Genomic DNA, 24974 nt, shown 5'->3' on the forward strand with positions numbered 1-24974 from the left:
CACAATGATGTGAGAAATTTAATTGAATTAATTGAGGTGTTTCGTTTAGTTTGTAGTGTGATTGTACCATTTGTAGTACAAAGGGATTGTTCTATTATCATAGCTGACAGTTTCATTATAATAGTTGAAAAATATTCGTGAATAAACTGTAGATATTTATGCAAATGCAGATTTTTATAGAGCGATTTACGGAATCTGGAATTAAACAGGACTTTGTCTGTTTTACTAGGCGTTTTATCAGATATCAAATAAAATAACATTATTATGCTTTATTAAATTTTGTAGTGTACCAATTTATACACTTTAAAACATATGGTTGCACGTAAAATCAGCAGTCTAAACTTTCAAATACTAGTAGAGGGAAGTTTATGGAAATGAATCGTTAAGTTATGGAAATATTTCGCCTTGAATTACGTTCAGTGGATGCGAAAGAATTAGTAATTGGCAAATAGTGTTCAACGATCCTGAACATGACAGGAACTGTAATGCGAAACGTCGATGTTTTCTGTTCAGACATTGAATTTCAATTAAACTGTTTCGTGTGCGGTTCTCTTTGCTGGATTCGATAACGTGTTTTTAATGAATTTTTGTGTCAAACGAGATATTAATGCTGGATGGGAAACAAAAGGGGAACAAAAGGGGAACGATGATCGTTGGCGAGATTGAAAAAAAAAAATAACGCGAAATCGAAGCGCTCCGCGTTGCATCGACAGTTTCGTTAAACTAATTAGCTTATTATTCGAAGGTAATCGTTGCATCCACACGATCCATGAAGTCGAGAAAATCCCTTTATATTATCCTCAGTTAAACTAAGCTTCGTGGATTAGGGTATATTAAACACAGTCCACGTAGGAACGAACCAACCAAGAATAAATCACGAATGACCATTACTTGCGATCCCTCGTGTGATCGTTAACTATGATTTATCAGAATCTGAAGATTCGAATTTACAATTTAAGTGTATAGGTATCCTTCCATTTACGCGAAGTGTAATAGAATATTCTTTTCGAGAACTAGGACGATAAAATATGTAAGAGTACATATAGCCCGTAGTATGTTATAGAGACGAAAGCCAGGCCCCATCGATGAACCCTCGGCGACGAGCGGCCCACGTTGGTCGTAGTGAGGATAAGGGAAAGCGACGCAAGAGTTTTTCCTTAAAAAGGGGGTCGTGGACGGAGAGCGGGGTTGTTGTCATTGAGTCGGAATACAGAGTTGTGTCGTGGAGAGTTGGAAGTATGAATTATTCGCGTAGTCGTTTATTGTTAGTTATAGTCGTAGTTGCATTTTGTTTGTATATTACATAATTTTTTTAGTCACTCGTCCTAAGAAATATAGTATTTAAATCTAATCCCACATGAATTATTCAGAATAATTCTCCGATCAACAATCTCAACCAACTGTATTGTACATCTATTTAATTCACCGTTTACGTGTTCCTTCTTTATTTACAGCCCATCTCCAGCGCCAGCTCGAGGACTATATGATGAACTATCCGAAGGTGCAGATCATTAGAGCGCAAAAACGGGAGGGTCTTATTAGAGCGCGTTTGCTCGGCGCTGCAGCCGCGAAGGCTCCGGTCCTCACATATTTGGACAGCCACTGCGAGTGCACCGAGGGTTGGCTGGAGCCGCTTCTTGATCGTATCGCCAGAGACTCGACCACGGTCGTCTGTCCTGTGATCGACGTGATCGACGACACGACCCTTGAATATCACTGGAGGGACTCGGGCGGCGTGAACGTGGGCGGGTTCGACTGGAATCTTCAGGTACGCGAAATTCCTTTTGTTATTTCGCCGGTGGTAAACAATTTCGTATATGGATGTGGTTTTGATGCGATGACGCGCCAAGAATTCGTGTAGTTATTCCTCGAAATGGAAGATTGTTGGTATGTTTGGTGGAATGAAATTGAGGAATTCTGGGTGTTACGTATCGTATGTTTATTGGAAATTTTAATTATTTAATTGCGAAACGTGGTATTGTATGTATACTTGTTATATTTATTGATGATTCTTTTTAAACTACAGTTGAACAAAGACTACTAGAAGATTATGCAGTAATTTCTAATTTTATTGCATTTTCACGTTTGCGTGTACTATGGACATTTGAACGTCAGCTATCTGAATATTTTTGGTAGTTAAACAAAATCGTGGATACATTTATGATTTATGACACATTCTCATATGATGCTAATGATTATATGCTCCGTTAATTATTTTTGTTTTTGATAGTTTTGTTGTAAGAGAAAATGAGAACTTTCTAACTGTACAACATTTTAACAAATTCTACAATGCGCGAAAATGCCTCCAGATGCGTGGACCACTTTTCTCGAGTTTCTATTAAAATTCGTGTAAAAAATGTGTGTCATGTCCGAGTCCCTCATGGTCTCCTGGTTTTTCTATTAGTTCAACTGGCACGCGGTGCCAGACAGGGAGAAAAAGAGGCACAAGAATCCTGCGGAGCCCGTATGGTCACCGACCATGGCCGGCGGCCTCTTTTCGATAGATCGAGCTTTCTTTGAGCGCCTCGGCACATACGACAGTGGTTTCGACATTTGGGGCGGCGAAAATCTCGAGCTCTCTTTCAAGACCTGGATGTGCGGAGGTAGGTTACGATTGTGGTAAAAACAGTTCCCAAGAAATCGACAAGTTTGAACGAAACAAAATTTCCTTTCGGAAAATCCTAACTCCATAAACACACGATTTTTTTAGGGTAAACAGAAAGTATAATTATAGTGTACATTTTTAGTACATTTTTCCCTTAAAGTGGGATAAATAGTCCTATAGAAGGCTTAAATTCTGAAACAGTTCCAGGATCATCGTAGCCTGATGCACCTGAACCAGATCCTAACCGACACCCTAACCAAGACTCAGCTATCCGCGGAATAAACTCGTTTCCCCCGGCAATCAGCCGTTTTCCTTCCGCGAATGAAATTCGACTTGCGGTTCCAGGCACTCTGGAAATCGTGCCGTGCTCGCACGTGGGCCACATCTTCCGGAAACGTTCGCCGTATAAGTGGCGCAGCGGCGTGAACGTGCTCAAGAGGAACAGCATAAGGCTGAGCGAAGTGTGGCTGGACGAGTACGCCAAGTACTACTACCAGAGGATAGGCCACGACAAGGTGAGCACATCCAAGTCTGGAGTAACCTTTTTCAGAAAACCCTTTCTCCCGTACACCCTGTCATCTTGGTTCTCCTTTTCTTCTGGCTTCTTTGAGGCGGATTATGCTGAGACAGTGTTGTGACTCGCTATCTCGAGGAAGCTGGATTCATCCGATAGAATGTAATACGGGAAGGAAGATAGATCGGTGGAGGTGCTTCTTCTCTTCTAGTGACTCACGCGTTGACTGGGCAAAGCTAGTTTTTGAAATGATTTATTTATGGTTGCATCGATTAGGTAGGTTGTTGGATACCGATTTTACATGTTCTTTACAATTGTCAAACGAGTTCGTTTAACCCTCCGAATGCGGATTTTTTTGATTGTCGAGTGGAAGACGATATCTAGGTCTAGATAGATCCCTAAGTCATCTGGCTTTAATTGTGATCTGGAATGAATTTCTTTAAACAAACCAGTCCATCAACAAACATTCTTAGCTCTCGTTTACCTGGAATCTCCACAGTAATTGGCGATCACGTTTCCGCGGTCAGAAAAAGGGTCTAATCACACGGAAGTTGGTCATAATTCCCCACCCCCCTCCCTATTTCACGGACCCTTAAAGTCCCCACTCCGTCGCAGTAACACGGTCAATAGCAGTATGTTTTTAGTTGTTCCTTGAACGTCCCTCTTGGTGCACTAATAAACGGTCCGACGAGGGCGGCTCGAGTGGACTTGTTTTTCCATTTGCGTGCAATTTTATTGGCCAGCGCTCTCGTCAAAGCCACGCGTTCGTCGGAATAGTTACGATAAGGGATGACGATAACCGAGAGGCCGATGATGGAGAGCAGCGTAGACCGAGACTCGTCGTAAAAAGGGGCGGGGGGGGGGGCTATAAACGTGCCAAGTACTCTTCGGGATCGCTCGCGTGTCCTGGCTTCCTTGAGAGACGCTTCTTTTATTCTCGGCCATAACGACCTATCCTTTATCCTGGCAGCTTGTCCTTCTGGAACGGGATCCGATCGGGCGACTGGAATGATAGGATAAAAATAAATCGTCCACCCCCCTCCCCTTGTCCCACCACCACCGCGTACGTCGAATTATATTGCTGGAACAAGTGACACTCGAGTCCTTTCCTCTAGGATCTCTTATAAAGAGGACGTTGATGGGGATATAATGCTGCGAATCGGTGCTGACAAATAGAGGATCCGAATGTTCGGGCGGTATATCGCGATTTTGGCTGTGAGTCTGTGTACATGCTCCTGTATGTATAAGTGGTGGATCTGTGAGTGAAGCAGTGAGTGAATACGAAGACAAAAAAAGTGAGTGAAGAAGATAAGATTTTTTTAGAGGGGGGTCTTTGTTATTTAGTTTGAATAGTGGTTGGGTACGTGAGGCATCGAGGAGGATGTTGAATGCTGAAAGTGAATGGTAAAAATGGAAGTAACGTTTTACATTTACGAGGAAGTTACGTTTGAAGATTGGTTTGTTAGGTGTAAATTTCCGTAGTGCATTGAATGAAACAGTGAGTGAGTACAAATACAAGAAGAGTGAGTGAAGAAGATGAGATAAGGTTATTTCATGGAAGGGGAGGGGGGAGGTGTTTGTTACTAATTTTCGTACGAAAAGCTTCTCAACATTTTCAAAAAACAAGATATTATAGTATCAGATAATAACAACCAAATACACCGTTGTACTATCATCAACGTTTATTTCAAGTGAATGTAGTAAGTAATATGAACATTTTCGACTTGCTCTTACGTGAAAACTCATCTGTTCCTCCATTGTACTAAGATATACTAGACACCCCGTATACCTGTCCAAAGATTGTCCAAGATTCCTCGCGCATCGACAACATAAATCGTCCTTTCACCCCGAACAAGTATTCCCATTATTTCACATCGAGGCTCTAAACTCATGTCCATAAAAGGGTCCGTGTGTTTCTCTTCGCCCTTTATTTCTTCCTCGGGTTTCCAGTTCCCTTTTTTTACGACTATATCTCCTATCCCCCTTCCGTGTCTTTAAATCCGTGCTCCCGGAAACGACATTCTCGTATTTCCACCCGTCCCCCATCGAAAACCCGGCGAATTTTCCAGGACGTTCCCCCTCGGTAGGCAAAATTTCTGGTCTCACTGTTCGATTATGAAGTTCCGTCTGTTATCCACCGTTGCGTAAAATACCAACGTATTATTTATAAAAAGGAAACTCACGAAGAACAGAGTACTGACTTGTAATGATAATTGAATTGTTAGATGTCATTTTAACTTTACATGTGCCAGTTTATCCCTTTGTGATCGGAACGCGATAAACGTGTTGGATACACTCTACAGGTCAGAAGCGTTTTGAAACGCAACGATTCTAGGAGTAAAGTAGGCTGTTTCGATTGTAACAAGGGGCACAGAAATCTTTTAGCAAGAGACAAAAGGTGTCTACGAGACACATCGTACAATAGACGTCTGACGAGCTCGGCTTGCTTGGAAATACAATAAATATAGAATCGGACAATCAGTCCGTTTTACATAATTACATACATCAGTTTCACTCAAATTATAATCAGTTCTCACGAAGCAAAAGTCGAGGAGAGAATACAAGTAGTAAGATACAGTCTATGGTCAGTCACGCATTCCACTACGTCGTTTTTACGATTATGTGACCGATTCCCTGCTGTCTCACTAAATATATGTTTTCTGATGAAACACACTATTATTTCCACCTGTCCGCCATTCAGTCTTCACAAGTCTGCCATTGACATTTACGTGACATAAACGAATTACATAATACCAAAATGATATTCCCCTCTATAGACAAAAGTTCCGTAATTTATTATACACCATTCACAGGGTAACTACGGCGATATATCTCTATTATTTCGATGCCACTCTATTATTTCAATGACACTGTATTATTTCCACCTGTCCCCCATTCAATCTGCACAAATCTTCCATTGATATTTCTATTACATAATTACATAATACTGAATGATAATTCCCTCGGTAGACAAAATTTTCATAAATTATTATTTATAATTTACAGGGTAACTACGGCGACGTATCGGACCGGAAGACGCTGAGGAAGAAGCTCGGATGCAAGTCGTTCAAATGGTACCTCGACAACGTTTACCCGGAGCTCTTCATACCAGGCGAGGCTGTGGCTTCCGGCGAGGTAAGGATTTACACGTGTCCAAATCGTATCTTCTTCCCCGCAGGTGAACGCTGATATCGGAATCAACCGGGAGCCGAGACGGAGCCATTCGTTTCTCCTAACAGCGTTATCCGCTACTTTGATCCATCAAGGTGTTGAGTTACCATCTAACTGGCTCGGAGGCTCCTATCCGTGGAAGGATAAATGAACGAAGGGCGGTTTCCTTTCCATCCACTCTCCACCGTTTCTTTCTTTGTTCGCGGCAAGCAAACGGTTGGTAATGTTTTCTCGAATAGCTCTTCGGGTGACATCTTCTTGTTAGTCGAGAGAGACGTGGATATCTAGTTCTCTGAGATTTTTGTATATTTTTCATGTTGTTTTTTTTTTGTTTGTTTTTTTTTTTTTTTTTTTTTTTTTTTTTTTTTTTTTTTTTTTTTTTTTTTTTTTTTTTTTTTTTTTTTTTTTTTTTTTTTTTTTTTTTTTTTTTTTTTTTTTTTTTTTTTTTTTTTTGTATACAGGATGAGGCTTTGAAAACACTCATTTCTGTTTTACTTTGGTAAATTGATCGAGGGAGAATTTTTGGCATAATTTTGTATTGTTGTTATCCTTTTATTCAATTTTATTTGTATATATAAGAACAAATTTAGTAAGTGTACTGGAATTACAGTGAGAACTATAATTATGTATAGTTGTATGCGAGTACGATAAATTGTTTGAAGAAACTTCTTTGGAGACGATCGCACGTTGGTTCTGTATATTGTGAGGCTTAAAGTCACATTAGACTCTGAAATCTCATGATGAATTTTGAAACTTAATTTATAATTTCATGTAACTTATAGGGTATTCCAGAACTCTTGTATCTTTCGAAATACAATATTTCGACCGATACAGTGGTTTCAAGTAGAACCATCCATCACTGATCAGACACACGATCCAGTCATACTTAAATGCACATGTGTCTGATTTTAACCATTTTTTAAATTAATCTTCTCCCAATGAGTGCTTGGTATACAAAATTTTATTCTACATTTTATTCTAGATTTTTATCTACATATACAATAATAGGTAAGGACATATTGTAACACTTTCTACTAGTATCAGAAATTACATTCCACCCGGTATGCACCCGTATATACTCGGTTATAAACGCGAGACTCAATTGTTGGTAGCTGGAACGGTGATTGATGTCGATGGAATAAGCTTGCGACAGAAAACAATGCCTTCGGTCGGGAAACAATGCAGTCCCGCGGTCGAGACGATCCAGATAGGGTCGGCATGAAGGTCTCCACGACGTTCAATCGGAAATCGATTCTACTCGATCGGTTTGTTGAATTCTTGGCTATCACTGACGAAGTCGGTAGTCATTGGATAATGGAGGCGAATCAAACGTGCCCGCCAGCTAAGACCTTTCCCCCGAGGGATTGGCGAGGCTTTCGATTTCGATTTCGCGATTAAAGTTCTCTCGGTTTGTTCCTGGAGCTCCCGGCTGTTGTTCGCGCCAATTTACGTCCACTGGATTAGGCAATTGTCGCTGGAACGTAAGTTTGTAATTTTGTAGACGATCTAAAGGAATTTCTAAAGGAATCACTTACATCTTACGCGGGATATGTTAGGTTTGTTCGAAAGTTCTGTCGCTTTTCTGGCAGTATTTTAACGATGAAATGGAGGATTTTTGTTAAAGGCGTACTAAGAAATTGCCAGAGAGGAAATATTTAATATTCTATATTAAGGGGTTATCATTAATTAGACTTTACAGATTTCTGTAAATTGATATTCAACGCGTCGACCACACAAATTTTCATTACTGGGATAATATTATAACAAGACTGCGGAATTGTATGGAAATTAACAATTTTAGGCAGAACGTTTCTTTTTCAACCTCCTACCCTTTGTGTAATACGTGAAAAGTTTTACATCGGTAGTTCTAGACTGATTAGAGTTGCAATCATATTCCATTACTTATCAGTAAAAATGAATGCTTAAAACAATAGTGATAGACATTTTTAATCATCCACCCTTAGTAGAATACGTGAAAAATTCTTCTTCAGTCGCTTCACAGCGATTCTAGAATCGTCACTATTTTGTTTCCTGTCAGTATACAATTTCTCGGTTCGCCTCCGATCGAACATTAGTCATCGAGGTCGCTCGCGGAACGCGGTATGAAATTCCACCGCGTTTCTCTCCTCGTTTCCACCCCAGTCGGCGGCAAGTGTCACGCTTTGAACATTCTATTGAAAAATATTCCGGTACCCTCAACCCACGGTGTTATCCGCGATACAGCAGCATTCGAACCCTGGGGAAAAAGGAACGAAAGTGGAAGAATTCGAAACTGGAACGTCTGAAAATCCACGATAGAGATACTGTGTGCATACTATGAAAAGTTGACTAGCGAATGGAATGCGAATTTTTTTCGGTTATAGTGCAATCTTCGCCTTATAGGCCTATCTTTTCTCACATAATTATACAAACTGGGTACACATATTGTCATTATTGGCCGAAACGGTACATCCACGAATTGGATCATATAGCATCGCGTCACAAAGAGGGCGAATGGGACATATCGGGACTGACCAGGAACGGTTTTCAGGTGTACGCCTCTGACTGCTTTGATTTTCGGGTATGTTTTATAAGGCTGAGAAATATAAAACACGTGTTTCTCATATTTAGAGGATGAAAACATCCCTCAAAATGCATAGCAAAAAAAAAATGCAAAAGTTCCTATTGCTAATATATTCATACTCCTTAAATATGACAACGAGCCAAAATAAGAAACACGTATTTGGTACTTGCCGCTCCTCTTCGAATTTTTCCGATAGATCTTTCGACATCTTGAAAACTTTTCGTTTTACAGGCGCCTTTGTATGAAACTTTTTGGCTAAAATCGTTTTTTCTTATTTCAAATACTCCTACTTTTTACGAAACTGAACATTTTGTAACTGATATCCAGTATAATTTATTGTATTCCCAGAAAACATTCACAAAGGTACCTATAATTTTCAAGCTGTCAAGGTGACCTAACCCTTGAAGAACCATTGTTTTAGATCAAAATCGCGGATACCATGGATCGTATAACTGCTGGAATTCGCTGGTCCCCGCGATTGACAGTGCATTAATTCCGTTTCCATAGAGGATTCTGTGGAAGCGGCGATCAATCAAGCTTCGATTTATTTCCTTCGCCGTCCGGCCGGCGTCTGGCAGCCCTCTGTTTCCCTGCATTCGTAATTGCGAAATGATTGTCGAGCTTGTCGCTCCTGTCGCCGATAATCTCCGCGACCCCGTGTGGGCCCATTGCTCCTAACGGGCCATTACATTCGGCCGGACCTCTGTAGATGTATTTGATCGATGACCGGTTACCGCGTCCGTCGTGTTATGGAATTGTAACGAGACTGTGGAGTACTTTTCTTAAGTAATCTAGAGTGGAAGAATAGTGTGGTCGTTGTTTGAGAAAGAGGGCGAAGATAGTATCGGTTTTTCTGTGACTTGGCTTCGTGTGAAGTAACAATTTGTCTTGGGTAAAATATGAGATAGAATATTGATTTAGTGGCACGATGACAATGGAGTTGGTCGACACAATTTTGAGCTTCACGGGTAGCAATTTGATTCGACGTGCAACGGATTTTTGTGAAAAAGCAGTAGAATCTTGATTCAGTGACAGAATGATAATCGAGGTGGCTGACACAATTTTAGCTTCACGGGTAGTAATTTGATTCGAGATAAAAGTAATTTTTCTGAAGAAACAGTAGAATATTGATTTAAGGACAAAATGATAATTAAGTTGATTGACACAATTTTAACTTCAGGGGTAGTAATTTGATGCGACGTGCAATTCATTTTTCTGAACGAACAGACGTGAGGCGAATGTAAGTAGTAACGGAACGTCTATGGCCAGACTGGATCTTTTTTTATATATGTTATTTATGAAATTTGTTCATTCGTTATATGAACCAGTTCCTGAAGCTAGAAAGTATTCTTTCATAAAAGAATGAAATACTTAATCGATCTGCAGAATTACAACTAAATAGTATGTAATTTTGACAGAAATATCGGTGTTCCTTGAATTACTTTCTCATGCCAGGAAGAAAAAATACTAATACCAGTAATTCGTCTATCTGATTTTTGCGAACAAGCTGTTTGCTCTAAGAGCAAAATCGTCGAACCCCATGAAACGTGTCTAAAATATCGACGAGGTCACGATTCCAATCGGCAATTAAATGCAGTGTAAGGTACAAGATCGCGTGAGCAAAATGTACACCATTCTCACCCCCTTGTCGACGTTTCCCTTTGTAAGCACTTCATAACACTTTTAACGTTCAATTAATGTCTTCTATGTTTTTTTTTATTTACCGCCTCGTAAACTTAAAGTACAACGACAAAACATAAAAATGTGAAAAGTTCGGGGGGAGATACAGTTCGCGACAAAAATTTAAACTGTGATATCTGTTTAATGTAACAAATAGTGAGTTACTTCTGGTAGAATTAATAGAACAAAGCTTGGTGATAGCAACAGCAAAATTTTTATAGCAACAAAGGGATATTTTGCCATTGGTTGTACTAAAACAGAAAAAGAATTGTATCTATAGAAAACCAACACGTATATGAGATAAAAGATTAAGGTTAAAAATTATATATCCATAATTTGTATTTAATCTTGTTTTCACAGTTCTGCGTAAGTTTGTAGTTATTTCATGGTTATCGTTAGAAATCGATCTCTTTGTTGCATAATCGCCGAACCTTTCATCATTCGCTTAACCTTTCTTTACGTATGCTCCGCAATCCCTGGGAGAGACACGGATTAAAGGCTTCCTGCTTCCACGTGAATTGCAGTATCACGCAGCCTGGATATTGCGTGCTTTGCCTTAAACCCACGTACCGTTGATAAACCGACGATGTCAGAAGTCAAACATTTTTGAAAGAAATTTCACAATTTAGTATTACCCGAGAAACTATACACGAATGAATTAAATTGTTCGCTATTGGATATCGAGTTAAAAGAGAATAAGGGCGATTTATGATATAGAATTAAGTTAATACGTACCTTTATACATCATAAAGGTACAAAATTCACTGTCTATTTTCTTCATATCGCTGTCAGTACTATTTAACAATAAATTGATATGAACAATAGTGAATCTTTATTTAACATTTTTATGTCACTACATAGTTAATGTTTAGAAACAAAAACATAAGGAGGAACTTGGTAAAATGGATAGGCACATTAATGCGGATAAATGTATTAATATTTTATAATTAATGTTATTTACGAAGACATAAATTTATTATAAATTATTTGTAATTCTTTTGGTTACAATGTTTCTATTGCTAGTACAAAATTTATATCTTGGGTGTTGTAGAATACCGTATATTTTTATAGCTTAAGAAATCTTTATTGCAATTGATCAGTAATAAAGCATAAACTGTGCTCTTCCAATATATTCAATTAATAGACTCTAGTATTACATTAAAATTTGTTTAGTTAGAAACTATTCTGTTATCAGAGATCTTGTTTCCTTTCACTAATGAAGCAAACAGTCGCTTCAAAGCAGAAAGCACTCAAGATGAACGATCCATTACGAGCTATACACTAATTACATCCTTACTCTGTTTTCTTGATCATGATCGATTGTGACGTTCTTAGAAGAACGCTCGGTTAATCTTACATGATTTACACGTGTTCTCTTACAAACCCCGACGAGATGAAGGTAACATCGGTTTTCTTATGACACGTTCTTTGAGGAAGATGGAATAGTAATGAATATTTCAACCGAGTTCACGAAACTTTGTTGCTCTGAATGTGTAATACGTCTGTGGGGGAAAGAATATAATATAGTGTCCATAAGCGAAATGGGATCCGTGCTTGGTCAGACTTCTCAACCCGATACTTGATGCCTGAACATTCGCTATTTCCACTTCAGTATTTTATCAGGTAACATAATGAAATGTTGATACTCTTTAACAATATTTAAGAAAGAATATTATTCTATTTTGTATATTCGCATCTAGAAGCATAAAATCAGTAACGTAAATATGGTTGTAAAAGAAACGATGGATGGAAAACAAATACCTATTCCGGCATCCTCGATCGACTTCCACAAGGAAGCTTGCGGAAGCATTAAGTGTCGTTCACAGTTATACCATAGGAATCGTATCGATCACAACCCTCTTCCAGTTCTGCGAGCATCCTCCGCAGACTCTCAATCCCGCGGGTCGAACCTCGGAATAGGATCCGTTCTGCCATATTTTTTCTTCGCGCCCACTGGCATCCTCGCCTGTTGGCTGTAGAAATTCTTACACAACGGGTAAATAGGAGGAAGGCATAAAGGATGGCCAGACATTTCCACGAAGAAGCATTTCACGGGACGCGTTTCGGAATGCGGTTCGCGTCGCATGCGAAATAACAATTTCGCCTGGACGGAGTCGTCCGTCCCGACTCGAAACTTATGTTTTCGCCGTCGATTTTTCTACTTTTTTGCTTTCGCTTCCCGCCTTTTTACCGGCCCGTTTCCCCCTTTTAGAGAGTTGGTTGAATCACGCTGCACCTCCCGTTTTTTTTTTGGAAAAAAAAAAAAAAAACAAAAAACGAATCAGGTGAATATGTAACTGTCGTGGATCTACGGGATGCAAATGTGATTCATGCGAGTTATTATACGGTCTGTAGAGAAATTATTCACGTGTTGGAAATAATTGTCTAGATTTTTAAATTAAATCATGAAAGCTTCTATCATATTTTTGCGTTGTCAATTATGGTAGGATATTAAAAAAGGTATTCACGGTTTAGAAATTATTCCATAGATCATTGAATTATGTTATAAACATTTCTACTGTTTTCTTTTTATTGTAGATTATGGTAGGATTTCGAAGTTGTTCACGTTTTATACATAATTGCATGATCCAATTCATGAGAGGACAATTCAGGATGAAAATAAGTTTTAAATTGAAATCAACTTTTTGAAAATATTTGACTCTCGATAAGTCGATTACTATTAATGAATTAATTAAAAAGCGAATCGGTAAACGTTAGTGAATTTCTAATTAATCGAAAGTGACCAAACCTTGCACTACACGATTCTCCTAAGGAATAAAAATCCAAAGTATTCTTAAGTATTCAATTACATTTGAAGCCTCCAGAGATCTCCAAAGAAGTCTCGAAAGATATACAACTTGTATTTTTTTTAAATATTTTCTACTACTACATTTGGTAACAAACGAAAGAAAACCATAAGCCAAACATTGTACCCTCGATCAATGGATACTTTACCGTGAACAATACTTTAATTAAACGAAATTCGATTCTCGAATCCACAAAGAAATCACAATTTCCTACAAATTATTAATTCCACGGAAAAGGAGCTTCTGAGTGATCCTAATAAAGCTGACGAGAATCCACCTAGTCGACGTGCCGTCCAGAATTATATTGGCACCAGTGACGATAAATCACCAGTTTTTATTCTAGCTCGCCGACGACGACGACGAGGAGAAGAGGATGAAGATGCTCGCGGTGAAACTGCAGCGACCACAGAATTCTTGCATGCACCGGAATCAGAACTGCTGACCGAGCTCCGTGACTGAATGCGCACGTTTCCATGAATACGCGCGCGCGCGAAAAAAGGCTCGATTCTACGGGTCGTGTGTGTATTTTCGTGAACGAAACAGGAGCTCGGCTCAATTCCGATTTGTTGCTGAAAAATAAACAATGGATTCCATTCGAGACCGCCGCGATCAGTTCTGTGGTCGGATATATTCGGTGAGAAACGCGAGACTCGAAGTTATCGAACGTCGAGAAATTGGGAAACTGGTGGATACGTTGAGGTAAAATCTTGGAGCTGGTTGTTGTGCATAGGTATTGATAGATTGCAAAATTTTTAAGAAAAGTTTTGTAGATTTGTTTGACACGCGAAAAAATTCAATCTACCATTCTCCACCAGATAGCAAAATATAGACGTGGACGAAAAACAATTGAAAGCCCATAAATTCGTGCCTCGCATAAATACTTCAACCGGTACAAAGGACCACCTATACACCGTGATCGCCCGAGAAGAAAAGTCTGCTCCCGAGCGATCCGGCCGGACGCACGTCCGAATTTGTTTTTTTTTTTTTTTCGTTCGACAACTTTACGAGCTCACGCGGCTCATTCGATTGTTACACATGTATTGATTTGTGTATCTTGTTGTTCCAGCCGCGGGCGCAACGAAATGCACGTCTCGCTGTGAATATTCCTGCCGGGTACGCAAACACCGGGGTGAATCATGGGGTGGAAGGGGGGGATGGCGATGGTATCGGGGGAAAATATTTTCGGCACGAAACACGAGCCCCGGTAAAACGGGATCCGCGGACGTGGGAAATATTTCCGCGAGATAATTCTATTATTTTTATCGTCGGTGTCTTCTTGGAGCGTACGATCGATTCGTTTGTCCCGGTGTTTTGCGCCCGTTTCGTAAATATTTCATCCCCCTCACCTCTTTATGGTGGTAGCTAACAGTTTCAGCCTTGACGTCGTTAATCCCAGAAATGAATTGTACTAACTAATGAACAGGTTCGTAATCTCGGGGAGGGAGGCAACACCTGTCTGGATTCACCGGCACGCAAGGCAGATTTGCACAAACCGGCCGGGCTCTACCCATGCCATCGACAGGGCGGAAATCAGGTACAAATCACGCTGGAAGAGCTGAACCCCATAGATCGCACGGAATCATTACATTGGCCCTGACGTGTCGCTTCTGTTTCCTTGCGTGTGCATTCGGTGAAGCGAAAATTCTAACTACTAACCATCTAACTAATCCTTAACCCTTGAACAGCCGATCATTTAATACCGGATCAATTGTGACCCATATCAAAATGTTTGTTATACATACTTCTTTTGAATGTACCTTCTAAAACATCAAGTATCATTATGCAATACTTCCTACAAATAAAAAAAAAGTAATATGTTTGCAAAGTACAAATATCTCATTCATTGTTTAATCCATGTATAGATTGTACATAAAATATTACTGTACTTTTCAAATATATTACACATATTTAACAAACTTTTAAATTTCTTATAGTTACGTACAACATATGACATTGGGTCAGAAATGACCCGGTATCGGCTGACTCATGATCTAATCACGCTTGCATGTCTCAAATTGCATTTCAGCTTGTCCCTCGTTTCTATTGTGTTCTTCCACTTCTTTAGGATCAGAAAGCAAAATCAAAAAGCAGGACGACTTGACTCTCTTGAAACTAGAGAGGACAGATATTGTGAGAAATTTCTGGTACATTTACATAAGGCATGTTAGTTAAACTATCGATAGGTACGGACGATAGGTAGTAATTGTACTTTTCTTGAATTTCGATTCAGATCAGACACCTCGTTAGCAGCATATGTATAGACTCGCCAGGGAAACCGGAAGACTTACACCAGCCAGTGGGTTTATATCCCTGTCACCGCCAGGGCGGCAATCAGGTACACGATTTACGAAATCGATGGTATAAAAATGGTTGGATAAACTTTTTTCTTGGAATAACCGCGGGGCACGTGGTTCAATCTAATACCCCAGTTCGTTGCCAATTTTCGAATTTATTAGTCACGGCTGGGTCCTTGCTGGTGATGGGATATTTAAAACTCTACTTGCTTCTGGTTCGGTGGAGAGATATAACTTGAGCCCCACCTAAATTCCACGAAATTAGAAAGATTTTTCGATTTCGAATTATGAACATTAACACGGTAGGTTATCTTCGGGATTTTCACCTTTTTTTGGTCTTGGATTATTTATATTATACAATGTGTTTAGGAAAGAGGATAAAAGGTTGGGAATTATATGGCACTAACAAAAAATTATATTTTATTTTTAACAGATTTATTCTTTTTTTAACAGACGCCATAATAATTTCATGCAGTTTTGTTCTTCTATGCGTTTTCGGTTATTAGTGTACGACAAATTTTCAAATTCGATTTTCTACAGAAGCGTCGTATAGTAAAATTATCAGCCCTCGATTATGTTATTAATTACTGGTTTTTCTACATCTTTCAACAAACGTTTTCTCGAAATAATATAGTGTAAAGATCGATGCAGTCCATCATTTCGTATGCAGCTACCTGACACTAATAGGCTTTCACTTAGCACTTGAAAAAGCATTTGATCGTTGATTGTTAAGATGGAAATCTTATTTATTACTTATTACTAAATCGAGCATAAATCTACGCAATCCAACGTGACGCTGTCGAAAAATTAAACGCCGGCTCGTACGAGCAGTCGACACGTTACAAAACAATTGTTTCACCGAGAGAAAAGAAGTGGAGCGCTCGTTACGCACGTCGAACACGTGGAAATCCGTTTCCCGCGACCAGGTACTCGTCTCATCGTTAAATTCACGCCGACGACGACGACGACGACGACGACGGGGACACGCCGCATTCGCGTGAATCCCCGGCGTCGTCGTTTCGCACAAAAGCCCCGGTTTCCGGTCGCGGTTTAACAACCGTGACAGCCAGTTACAACCAAAAACACAATCAGTCGGCGCACGCCGGGGTCCTCGTAAAGCGCCGCTTTAATTCAGCTATTTGCCACAGCAATTAAGCCGCGGTTTCACGGTAATTACGTCTGCCGACCGGCTCGACCGTGCTCGCCTCTAATAGAGTCACCACTTTTGTTTATCGATGACTTCGACGTGTTCGAATGATTGGGAGAATACAATTTGGCACTGGTAACATCAAACGTGAACGGAATAATCGTCTTCATGATCAGTAGACTGTGAATTTCAGACACTTATAGCGGACTCGATTGTCTAAAATTAAATTTATTAACCTGTTCACTTCTTTTTTTTGGTATCTTGTACAGAAAATTTGTTTGTATAAAATTCAGAGTCAATAGCCACTTTAAAACTGTTTAAAAAGACTTTTTGAATATATATTTTTATAAATAATGTTGTTTTTAATTTGATATAATAGTAAGTTGTTGGAGAATAAACGTCGTCTTTCGAACATCTTAATTTTTACGAAATTGGGATCATCAAACTTGTAACTCGTTGAAAATAATTGAAATCAATACAGCTCGATCTTACGTCGACTGAAAATCTTCATTTTATAGTAAGTTATACTCATTGGAGCTCCACAGTCGGAAAATGACATTTATTATGCGACAAGCTAATAAGATTCGCTTCGACAGAAGGACGAATGTGTTAATACAAAACCACTATACATAAATGATTGTTCCTGACGATTGCATGACTAACAGATGTCTATGATACGACACTGACAGCTGCCAGACAGTTTCCAATTAGATCAAGTGATTACATTTCAAAGCGAAGACATTAATGGTGGATCACTATCGATAATTAGAAGCAAGATAATTGGACAATCGATTGACATGTAGACAGTGGTTAGATGAGGTGATATATCCACCGAAAGCATTAAATTGGTCATAATATTGTTAAAAAAAAAAATGTTAATGCTTGGTTCTAACATGTGCATGTCACTAATCACAGCTTTCCGCTATTGTAAACTTACTGCTTTCAATTTCGTTATCGCATGATTTCATCATTTTGTATTTCTGAAACAGATGGTTCTGACAGCACAATTTTAGTTGGTTTGTTTAAACAGCTGTTTAAATAATTCCACAAAATGGTTTTATCATTTACGTCATTACTAAATTTCCAGTTTTCTTATACAAATTTTCCTGTTCTAATTATCAGAGCAGTCTGTTTAAATTTACATTTGATAGAATAGGTCCATTTAATTAGTAAGTTTTATAAATCGAATTTACATGATACAATTAATGTAAAATGGGTACAGTTGTAAACACAGATTATCCGAATAAATATGCCAGAGGAATATTCGATACATATCACGTAAGTTATAAGAACAATACAATCATAGAGTCACTAGAAGAATTTAAAATAGTTAAATACTGAATGTATGAATATATAAGGAAAACAAGGGAACACTCTGTTTATATTTTTCTTCTTATTGTTTGTTTTTAATAGTATAAAATATGCTGCATATTTCTAATCTACTTCGTCCATTCTTGCCTCTGTATCGATGTCTTACTTGGAACTTATAAAGTTATCAGAAGGAAGGAAGGTTCTACTAATAATTGTAATTTTTACTTCAGTTACGAAGTTTCATAGTTTTTCTGTATGAAGAAGTTCGGAAAGAAAAAAGAACGTTTGAGATGGTTTAAAGAACGTCGACAAATTTTTCTCGACTTACACCCCAGCAACTTCGTTTTACGAGGCCCATAAATGTCTAAAGTATTAAATTCCTATTACCTGTGCAAATTCAAGTGTACTAGATTGTTCAAGTAATTTAAGTAAGTATGGAAATGTGACCTCTCTCAATTTGCGCTAAGAAGTTGGACAACTTTTAATGGAAAATAGAATTTCCCGGACCAAAAATGTCTTGAGGGCTTCGCAAAGAAATTTCTCTTCTATCAAGAAAGCCGACATTTTCGTATACTTAAATGCCCTTCTTGAATTGTCGCATAATGGAAGTTTCGGACATGTAACTCAAGATTTAGCGATTAATATTATAAAAAACGAAGTTTTATTATAGAGGAATTCGAAAAACTATCTGTTTTGAAACAGTTAACGTGTCATTTTATAAAGTAACTTCTGCGTGACTTTAATTGAAGTTCATTTATATGTTTTTGAATTCGTTTTAAAGGGTACTATTGTTTATAAACGCATTATTCATTATGTTTTTCGTAAAGGACCCAATTTTTGAGAATGTACATTATCATTCAAAATACTGTTTTGGGAAAGGAATGAAATAGTGGGACAGTGCATATAATTGTTAATTATTTCACTAATCTCCGACAAAAATTCATAAATTACAATGTATTATGTATTTTAAGTTACAAAGATCATTTTTGTAGCTATAATAATAAACTCGTATACTTCTCAAAAGACTCAAATCATAATAAACTCCTTTATTGGCGTTATAGTTATTCATAATAAACAATAAGGTTTAATATAAAGTTACAATCAATTAGATAAACTTCCTTCTGATTCACAACGATCCAAAACAGCCTGGGTGTATTATAATTTCTAACAACAGAAAATTTACATAAGGATAGAGTGAAAGTTACATAAGCATATTAAATCAAATTGGGAAATGCTAATCTCATTGTTGGGATCGTATACATGTTTATTATACAAGAAATCATGTAACTGGTGGTACAACCGTGTAGAGGGTGATTTTACATGAAAAAATAAATCGAAAATATAGAATAAAATGTTCTCATTTCAGATTTGATTTTCGAGAACCGTGTCTACAGTGTATCTGATCATTACATTCCGTTTCTACTTACTTCCATTAGATTATGTATTCAAAGTCGATTTTCTCGAAAACAAGGACTCGAATAAAAAAATTTTACTGTATATTTTCAACTTATTTGTTCATTTAGAATCACCCTCTACCCGGTTCTACCACCAGTTATATGACACATCAGCAATTTCGAAAGAATTTTATGGCGCTCATGTACCCGTCAAATTTGACAGAAAAATTGTCGGCGGGCATGCGCCGGATGTTTCGGTTCGCGAAATTCTTGCGTACATCTGTGACACGACTGTCAGAACCATCGGTCATAGGCAAACGGTGCAGGTCAAAATCCATGGGCATTAATCTTGATCGTTTGTCACAGTACTGGATGTTGAGCAAGACCGGGGAGATCCGTCGAGACGAGTCGTGCTTGGATTACAGCGGCACTGATGTCATCCTCTATCCTTGTCACGGCAGCAAGGGAAATCAGCAATGGGTATATAATCCTCAGGTAGGCTATCATCGGTTTTACGTGAACATTTTGGCGCGAACGATTTAATAATAGTGACGGAACCGTTCTGATTTCATCACATTATTGATTTCATAGTTATTGACGCCGAGTCTATGCCTGGTAAAGAGTGCCCGATCAAACAGATAATAATGGTTTACGCAGGAACTATTTAATATTAGTAATAATATAACAATAACCGAAAATAGGAAAATTCTAAGAATTTTGAATTTTACAATAAAGATTATTTTTTCTTCATTCTTTCCATTGTTAAGAATGGTCATGCACGTTCAGAAATTAATGAGTATAATGAAGGATAATATATTTACTTGTATACTGTTCAACCCTGAAGCAATGCATAATGCAATTACAATGCACTAAAGACTGGGAAAGCAAATTCAGTTTGTAGAAATTAAATGTAATTGCTCGCTTATATCCAGGTATTTAATCTTCATAAACTTCCCTCTCCCTCATAGCTTACTCTCGAGTATCCTTATCGTTCATCCCCACCACTCTCATTCTTAATCGCCTGGCACGTGCTGGTAGATCCTTGAGAACATGTGTAGGTGTTTTGCTCGAGGTCTCCAAGGGGCGTACAAAATCTAGTTTCCACGTGTACACTATTATTGTAGGTAACTATATCACATTTAGCGGTAGGTAAACTGAATACCCCCAGTTTGACACATCCTTTAGGGTTTCCAGCTCTAGAGTCTAGGAACTAACTTGATCTTTGAGTGCATGTTATAGAGGGTGTTTCCGAAATCATAGTACAACTATAAAGGAGGTGATTCCTCGTGTAAAAGTAAGTCGAAAATATGCAATACAATTTTTTCGTGTGATGATACTTCGTTTTCAAGATAATCGAATTTGAAAATCTGCTAGATACGCGTGCGATTGAATAGAAGCGCGTCTGTTCATTACAGTCTGTTTTACAGTCTGTTTCATTACAGTCAAACTCGATTTTCTCGAAAACTGACCTCCATATGAAATAATTTTATTTTATATTTTCGACTTACTTTTACCCGAGGAATGGCCTCCTATTCGATTTGCACCACGATTTCGAAAACAGTCTGTATAGACTCAGGCCTATTGAGATCTGTATTTAAGGTTTCGTACTTTTAAATTCGAAATATACTTTTTCAGTAAATATTTATCAATTTCCATTAATATAATTTATTTAACTAAATTGTTTTACAACTATTCAAGAAGAAATGTAGTGGACATGAATTTTTTCATTTGCAACGCATATACATGTGTTTTCAGAACTCTGTGGTTAGTGTGGTTAGTAAAAATATACATTAAACATGTGCACACATTAAACGTATAGTTTTGGTATTTATGTTTATTATATTCTCTTCTTTATCACTTATTCTCTAGAATCACGTAGCCACCTTTACGTGTCCGCATGATCCATATGAGACATGAAGTTTATTTATGTCGCTGTCGGATGGCGCCACCATTCCCGTTCTCTGACTATTGTTGAGTTTTATCGTTTAATATCCTTACACAGGAGTTAGGTACATTGTGAGGTCGACATAGAACGTATTTTTAATTGCAAAATACACAGATATTTTTTCCTATTAAGACGGAGAGTCATAAATTGTTTGAAATTAATTTTCCTGGTGTTCACAATTAGTGTTAGTGGTTGGTCGTTGTTTTTCGTTAATATATCGTTAACAAAGCCTCGGAGAACATTTTTGCTAAGGGAAAACTTGTTCCAAAACGTCTCACGAGTGACCCATTTCAGGGACCAACAACATTTTTGTTCCATCCTGTACATATACACTGAAATTTAAAAGCCTGTTAATAGGCTACTGATGCATAAAGTATTAACGAAATCGTTTTTTTTTTTTTTTTTTTCAGACCAAACAAATTCGACACGGTAGCAGCGACAAGTGTCTAGCGATCACCGAGAGCAAGCAACGGCTCATAATGGAGGAGTGTTCACCGACGACGACGAGACAGAGGTGGTCATTCGAGAACTATGATCCGTCGAAGCTGTGATATCGCGCCTTTTCACGTCGCCAGTCGAGAAACACCGGGCGTAAGTTCGATCGTCCCGGCACTTGGATCACCGATCAACGTTATTCGGTCGCGAGGACGCGATTCGGCAGATAGATCCCGTGGTCTCGGGGCCGGGGCGCCTCGATTCATCGACTGGATGCTCAAGATCGACTGAGAAGACGAAAAGGTTCCCGGGGGAGCTCGTGAGAGAAATCGAAATCCGTCAAGGGATGAGGCTTCGAGCGAAGAGAAACGATCCAATTCGCCGATCGTCAGCTGTAACTTCAACCTATAAAACGGACGGAGGTGCAATAGATATATCGACTTAAGGGTGATCGAAGCGGGACAATCTCCCTCTTTCGCCGCGAAATTGTAACTGATGTACAAGAAGAGGTGGAACGAGTTTTTGAGAGTGACTCCGAGCTTGTCCGAGTGCGAGCTACGCTTTCGCTGACATTGAAGGATTGAATGGTATCAGGTATATTTTGTTGGATCTAGAGTTTTATCAGGTTGTCGCATTTGAAGAATCTTTCGGTTTATTGTGTTTATATATCAACAAAATTTTTTGGGAGAAATGATTTTACTAAATTTTGATTGTGTCTATTATGACACACAAATGATCAAGTATAGTATTCGGGATCGTTGAAGTCCATGCTACATAGTTAAAAAGTGATCTACTAGTATCAGAAATAAGTTGTCTGAATATTTTGATAATTTTTAATCTTGATTGAACATTATCGATGCTAAATTATACATCTTTAAATTTGTTTTGGAACGTTATTGTTTATTATTCTTGTTAGATAATATTACATTTAATCGAATTATTTTTCTCTAACTGTTATAGCTTCGTAAATAATTAAGTGTTAATAGTCACTTGTTTATCCTCCCATTACATTGTTAGTACAAAATGTATAAATTAGAAATATTTCTTTTGAGTAACCGTTTTTCAGATTGCAATTTCATATGAAATTTCTGAATTCAAATATACATACAGAAAATTATTGAATGGAGATTTTAGCAATATGGAAATAATTCTATCATCAAAGATAGTATCCTGGTAAACACTGGAATATGCATATAAATTTAAGACGCAAATGATGAAAATTGTTGATAACTTCCATTGATGATAAAATAGTCTAATGATACTTCATGTGCAACAACCTAATTCGTTTAAATAATTCCAACTACAGAGTTGTACTTTTTAATTTCATTCGTTGTTAATGAAACCTAAGTTCGTTCATTGGATGGATATATTGGTGTTTATCATGTTTCTTAAGAACTATGTTAATTTTGATAGTTATGAAGCTGAATTGTTACGTTTAAAAATTTTGATTGATTAGGTAGAACGGCTATGAGAGGGAGTCATTCCTCTTTGTAAAGTACTTACAAACGGAAATGAGGTTTCAATGGCTGATTCAGGTAGGTTAAGATAATAATTAGGTTGTCAATGCATCAGTGGCAGCGAAAAGCGTGTCAGAAGGATGTATTGGTTAAATTTCATCCAAGATGAATGAACGAACGCGATCGTATTAATCTTTTTGCGATTCTCGATCGTCGTTTTTGTTCGTTTATCGATGTTTTAAAGAGGATCGAATGATTTATGTAAGCTGATTATGGCGAGTGCCATCTCAGATACAACATGATGTTTCGATTCTACCATAACTCTCGACGAATCGTCGATTGGAAATAATGGTACAATTAAAATTGATTTCATTATGATGGTTTCGATTTAAAAAAATTTCACTATCCAATGAAACGATTAAGTAGAACTATACAATCATCATATTGATTTTCTTCTTCTTTGTGCTCATATACCACCAAAGCAGAGACAACGTAAACAAAGCGATATAGAATGCCTTCCAAGACCAAAAGTATGTCATTTTTTTAATCACTATCGTCATAATTCCTTTTCGTTGCCAGCTTAAAAATAACAGAACCACTGGGTGACCTAATAAGTTTTGTACTGGAATTTCTTAAAATTTTCATAATCATAATTCAAAAGTTAGAAATTCTACGTTTTACGATATCAAACTGTATCTCTACATACCAAATTAAATCTAAGGCTTTTAATAAGTAAGTAATATTTGATAATCTAATTTTTCAGAGTCTGCTAAATTTTATCTGAATCAACGTTTTAACAGTTCTATTCAATATGAACAGTACAATGTATTTGATTTACATATTGTATCAACCTAACTTGTGTATCGCTAAATTTGGAGAATCTTGTTATTCGTATTTGAAAAGTCAATTTTCATGGTGTTTTACTTTGAAGATCTATTGAATCTTTTTAAATCTCAAATTAAAGTCTACAATTTAAAAGAACAGAAAATTTCAAAAATGTATTTAATGTTTATTTAAAAACGATAAATAGATCCATCAATCGACGATTCGTCGATCGCCTCTTCGTCTCTGTCGTATTCTCAGCGCTTACGGACCATACATTCTATTGTGGACGCAAGCGAGAAGATGAAACCCATTTTTTAAATTAATTTAGCTGATACGTAGCGCGTAGGGACAGAGAGTGTACAAGTGACGGTGTTACATTCCGATACGGTGTAGAAAGACTTTTGTACATTCGTGTAAAGTATCTCGATGCCAGTTTAGATACCGCCTAACGTAAGTGTCCGTGTGAATGTGCGAGAGTAAATATATCATTTGCAGAGTGCGTGATTTTGAATCACGAGATTCTCGAGGAGGATTCGTGTGACCCTTTGGTGCCCATAATTACTCTGACCAATTTAGTTAAACGATTTAATCACAGACACGATTATCTTTGATCTAAAAAAATAATCAAAATATTCGAGAGTTCATGTATGGAATACAGTAATGTATACTCCACTACGTTTTAACAGATTTAATAGTCATGTCTGTGAAAATTGAAAATTGATTCAACGATATTTGCCAGTATTTAAAGTCTCAGTGAATTGTTAATAAGGAAAAAAGAAGCTGATAAAAAATGGGGAAAAGCTAACTATATATATATATATATATA

General features: G+C 37.8%; 1 protein-coding gene across 3 annotated transcripts in view; it reads left to right on the forward strand.

The window, feature by feature from the left end:
• The window catches only part of LOC107188979 (putative polypeptide N-acetylgalactosaminyltransferase 9), a 70908-nt gene extending 48587 nt beyond the window's left edge, over positions 1-22321 (forward strand). Inside the window, exons 4-10 of one of the 3 annotated variants that reach the window (XM_015577391.1) lie at positions 1455-1768; positions 2405-2603; positions 2951-3120; positions 6126-6254; positions 14764-14874; positions 19853-19981; positions 21842-22321. In XM_015577391.1, the coding sequence (XP_015432877.1) occupies positions 1455-1768; positions 2405-2603; positions 2951-3120; positions 6126-6254; positions 14764-14874; positions 19853-19981; positions 21842-21982 (1193 nt within the window). In that variant the 3' untranslated portion in view covers positions 21983-22321. Of the gene's footprint in view, positions 1-1454; positions 1769-2404; positions 2604-2950; positions 3121-6125; positions 6255-14763; positions 14875-15570; positions 15676-19852; positions 19982-20077; positions 20145-21841 lie in introns of those variants that run through there. The other 2 variants (XM_015577392.1, XM_015577393.1) reach the window with 2 other exon arrangements.
• The last annotated feature ends 2653 nt before the right edge of the window (positions 22322-24974 follow it).

The sequence above is a fragment of the Dufourea novaeangliae genome, unplaced genomic scaffold (assembly GCF_001272555.1).
Source record: "Dufourea novaeangliae isolate 0120121106 unplaced genomic scaffold, ASM127255v1 scaffold125, whole genome shotgun sequence".
Taxonomy (NCBI): domain Eukaryota; kingdom Metazoa; phylum Arthropoda; class Insecta; order Hymenoptera; family Halictidae; genus Dufourea; species Dufourea novaeangliae.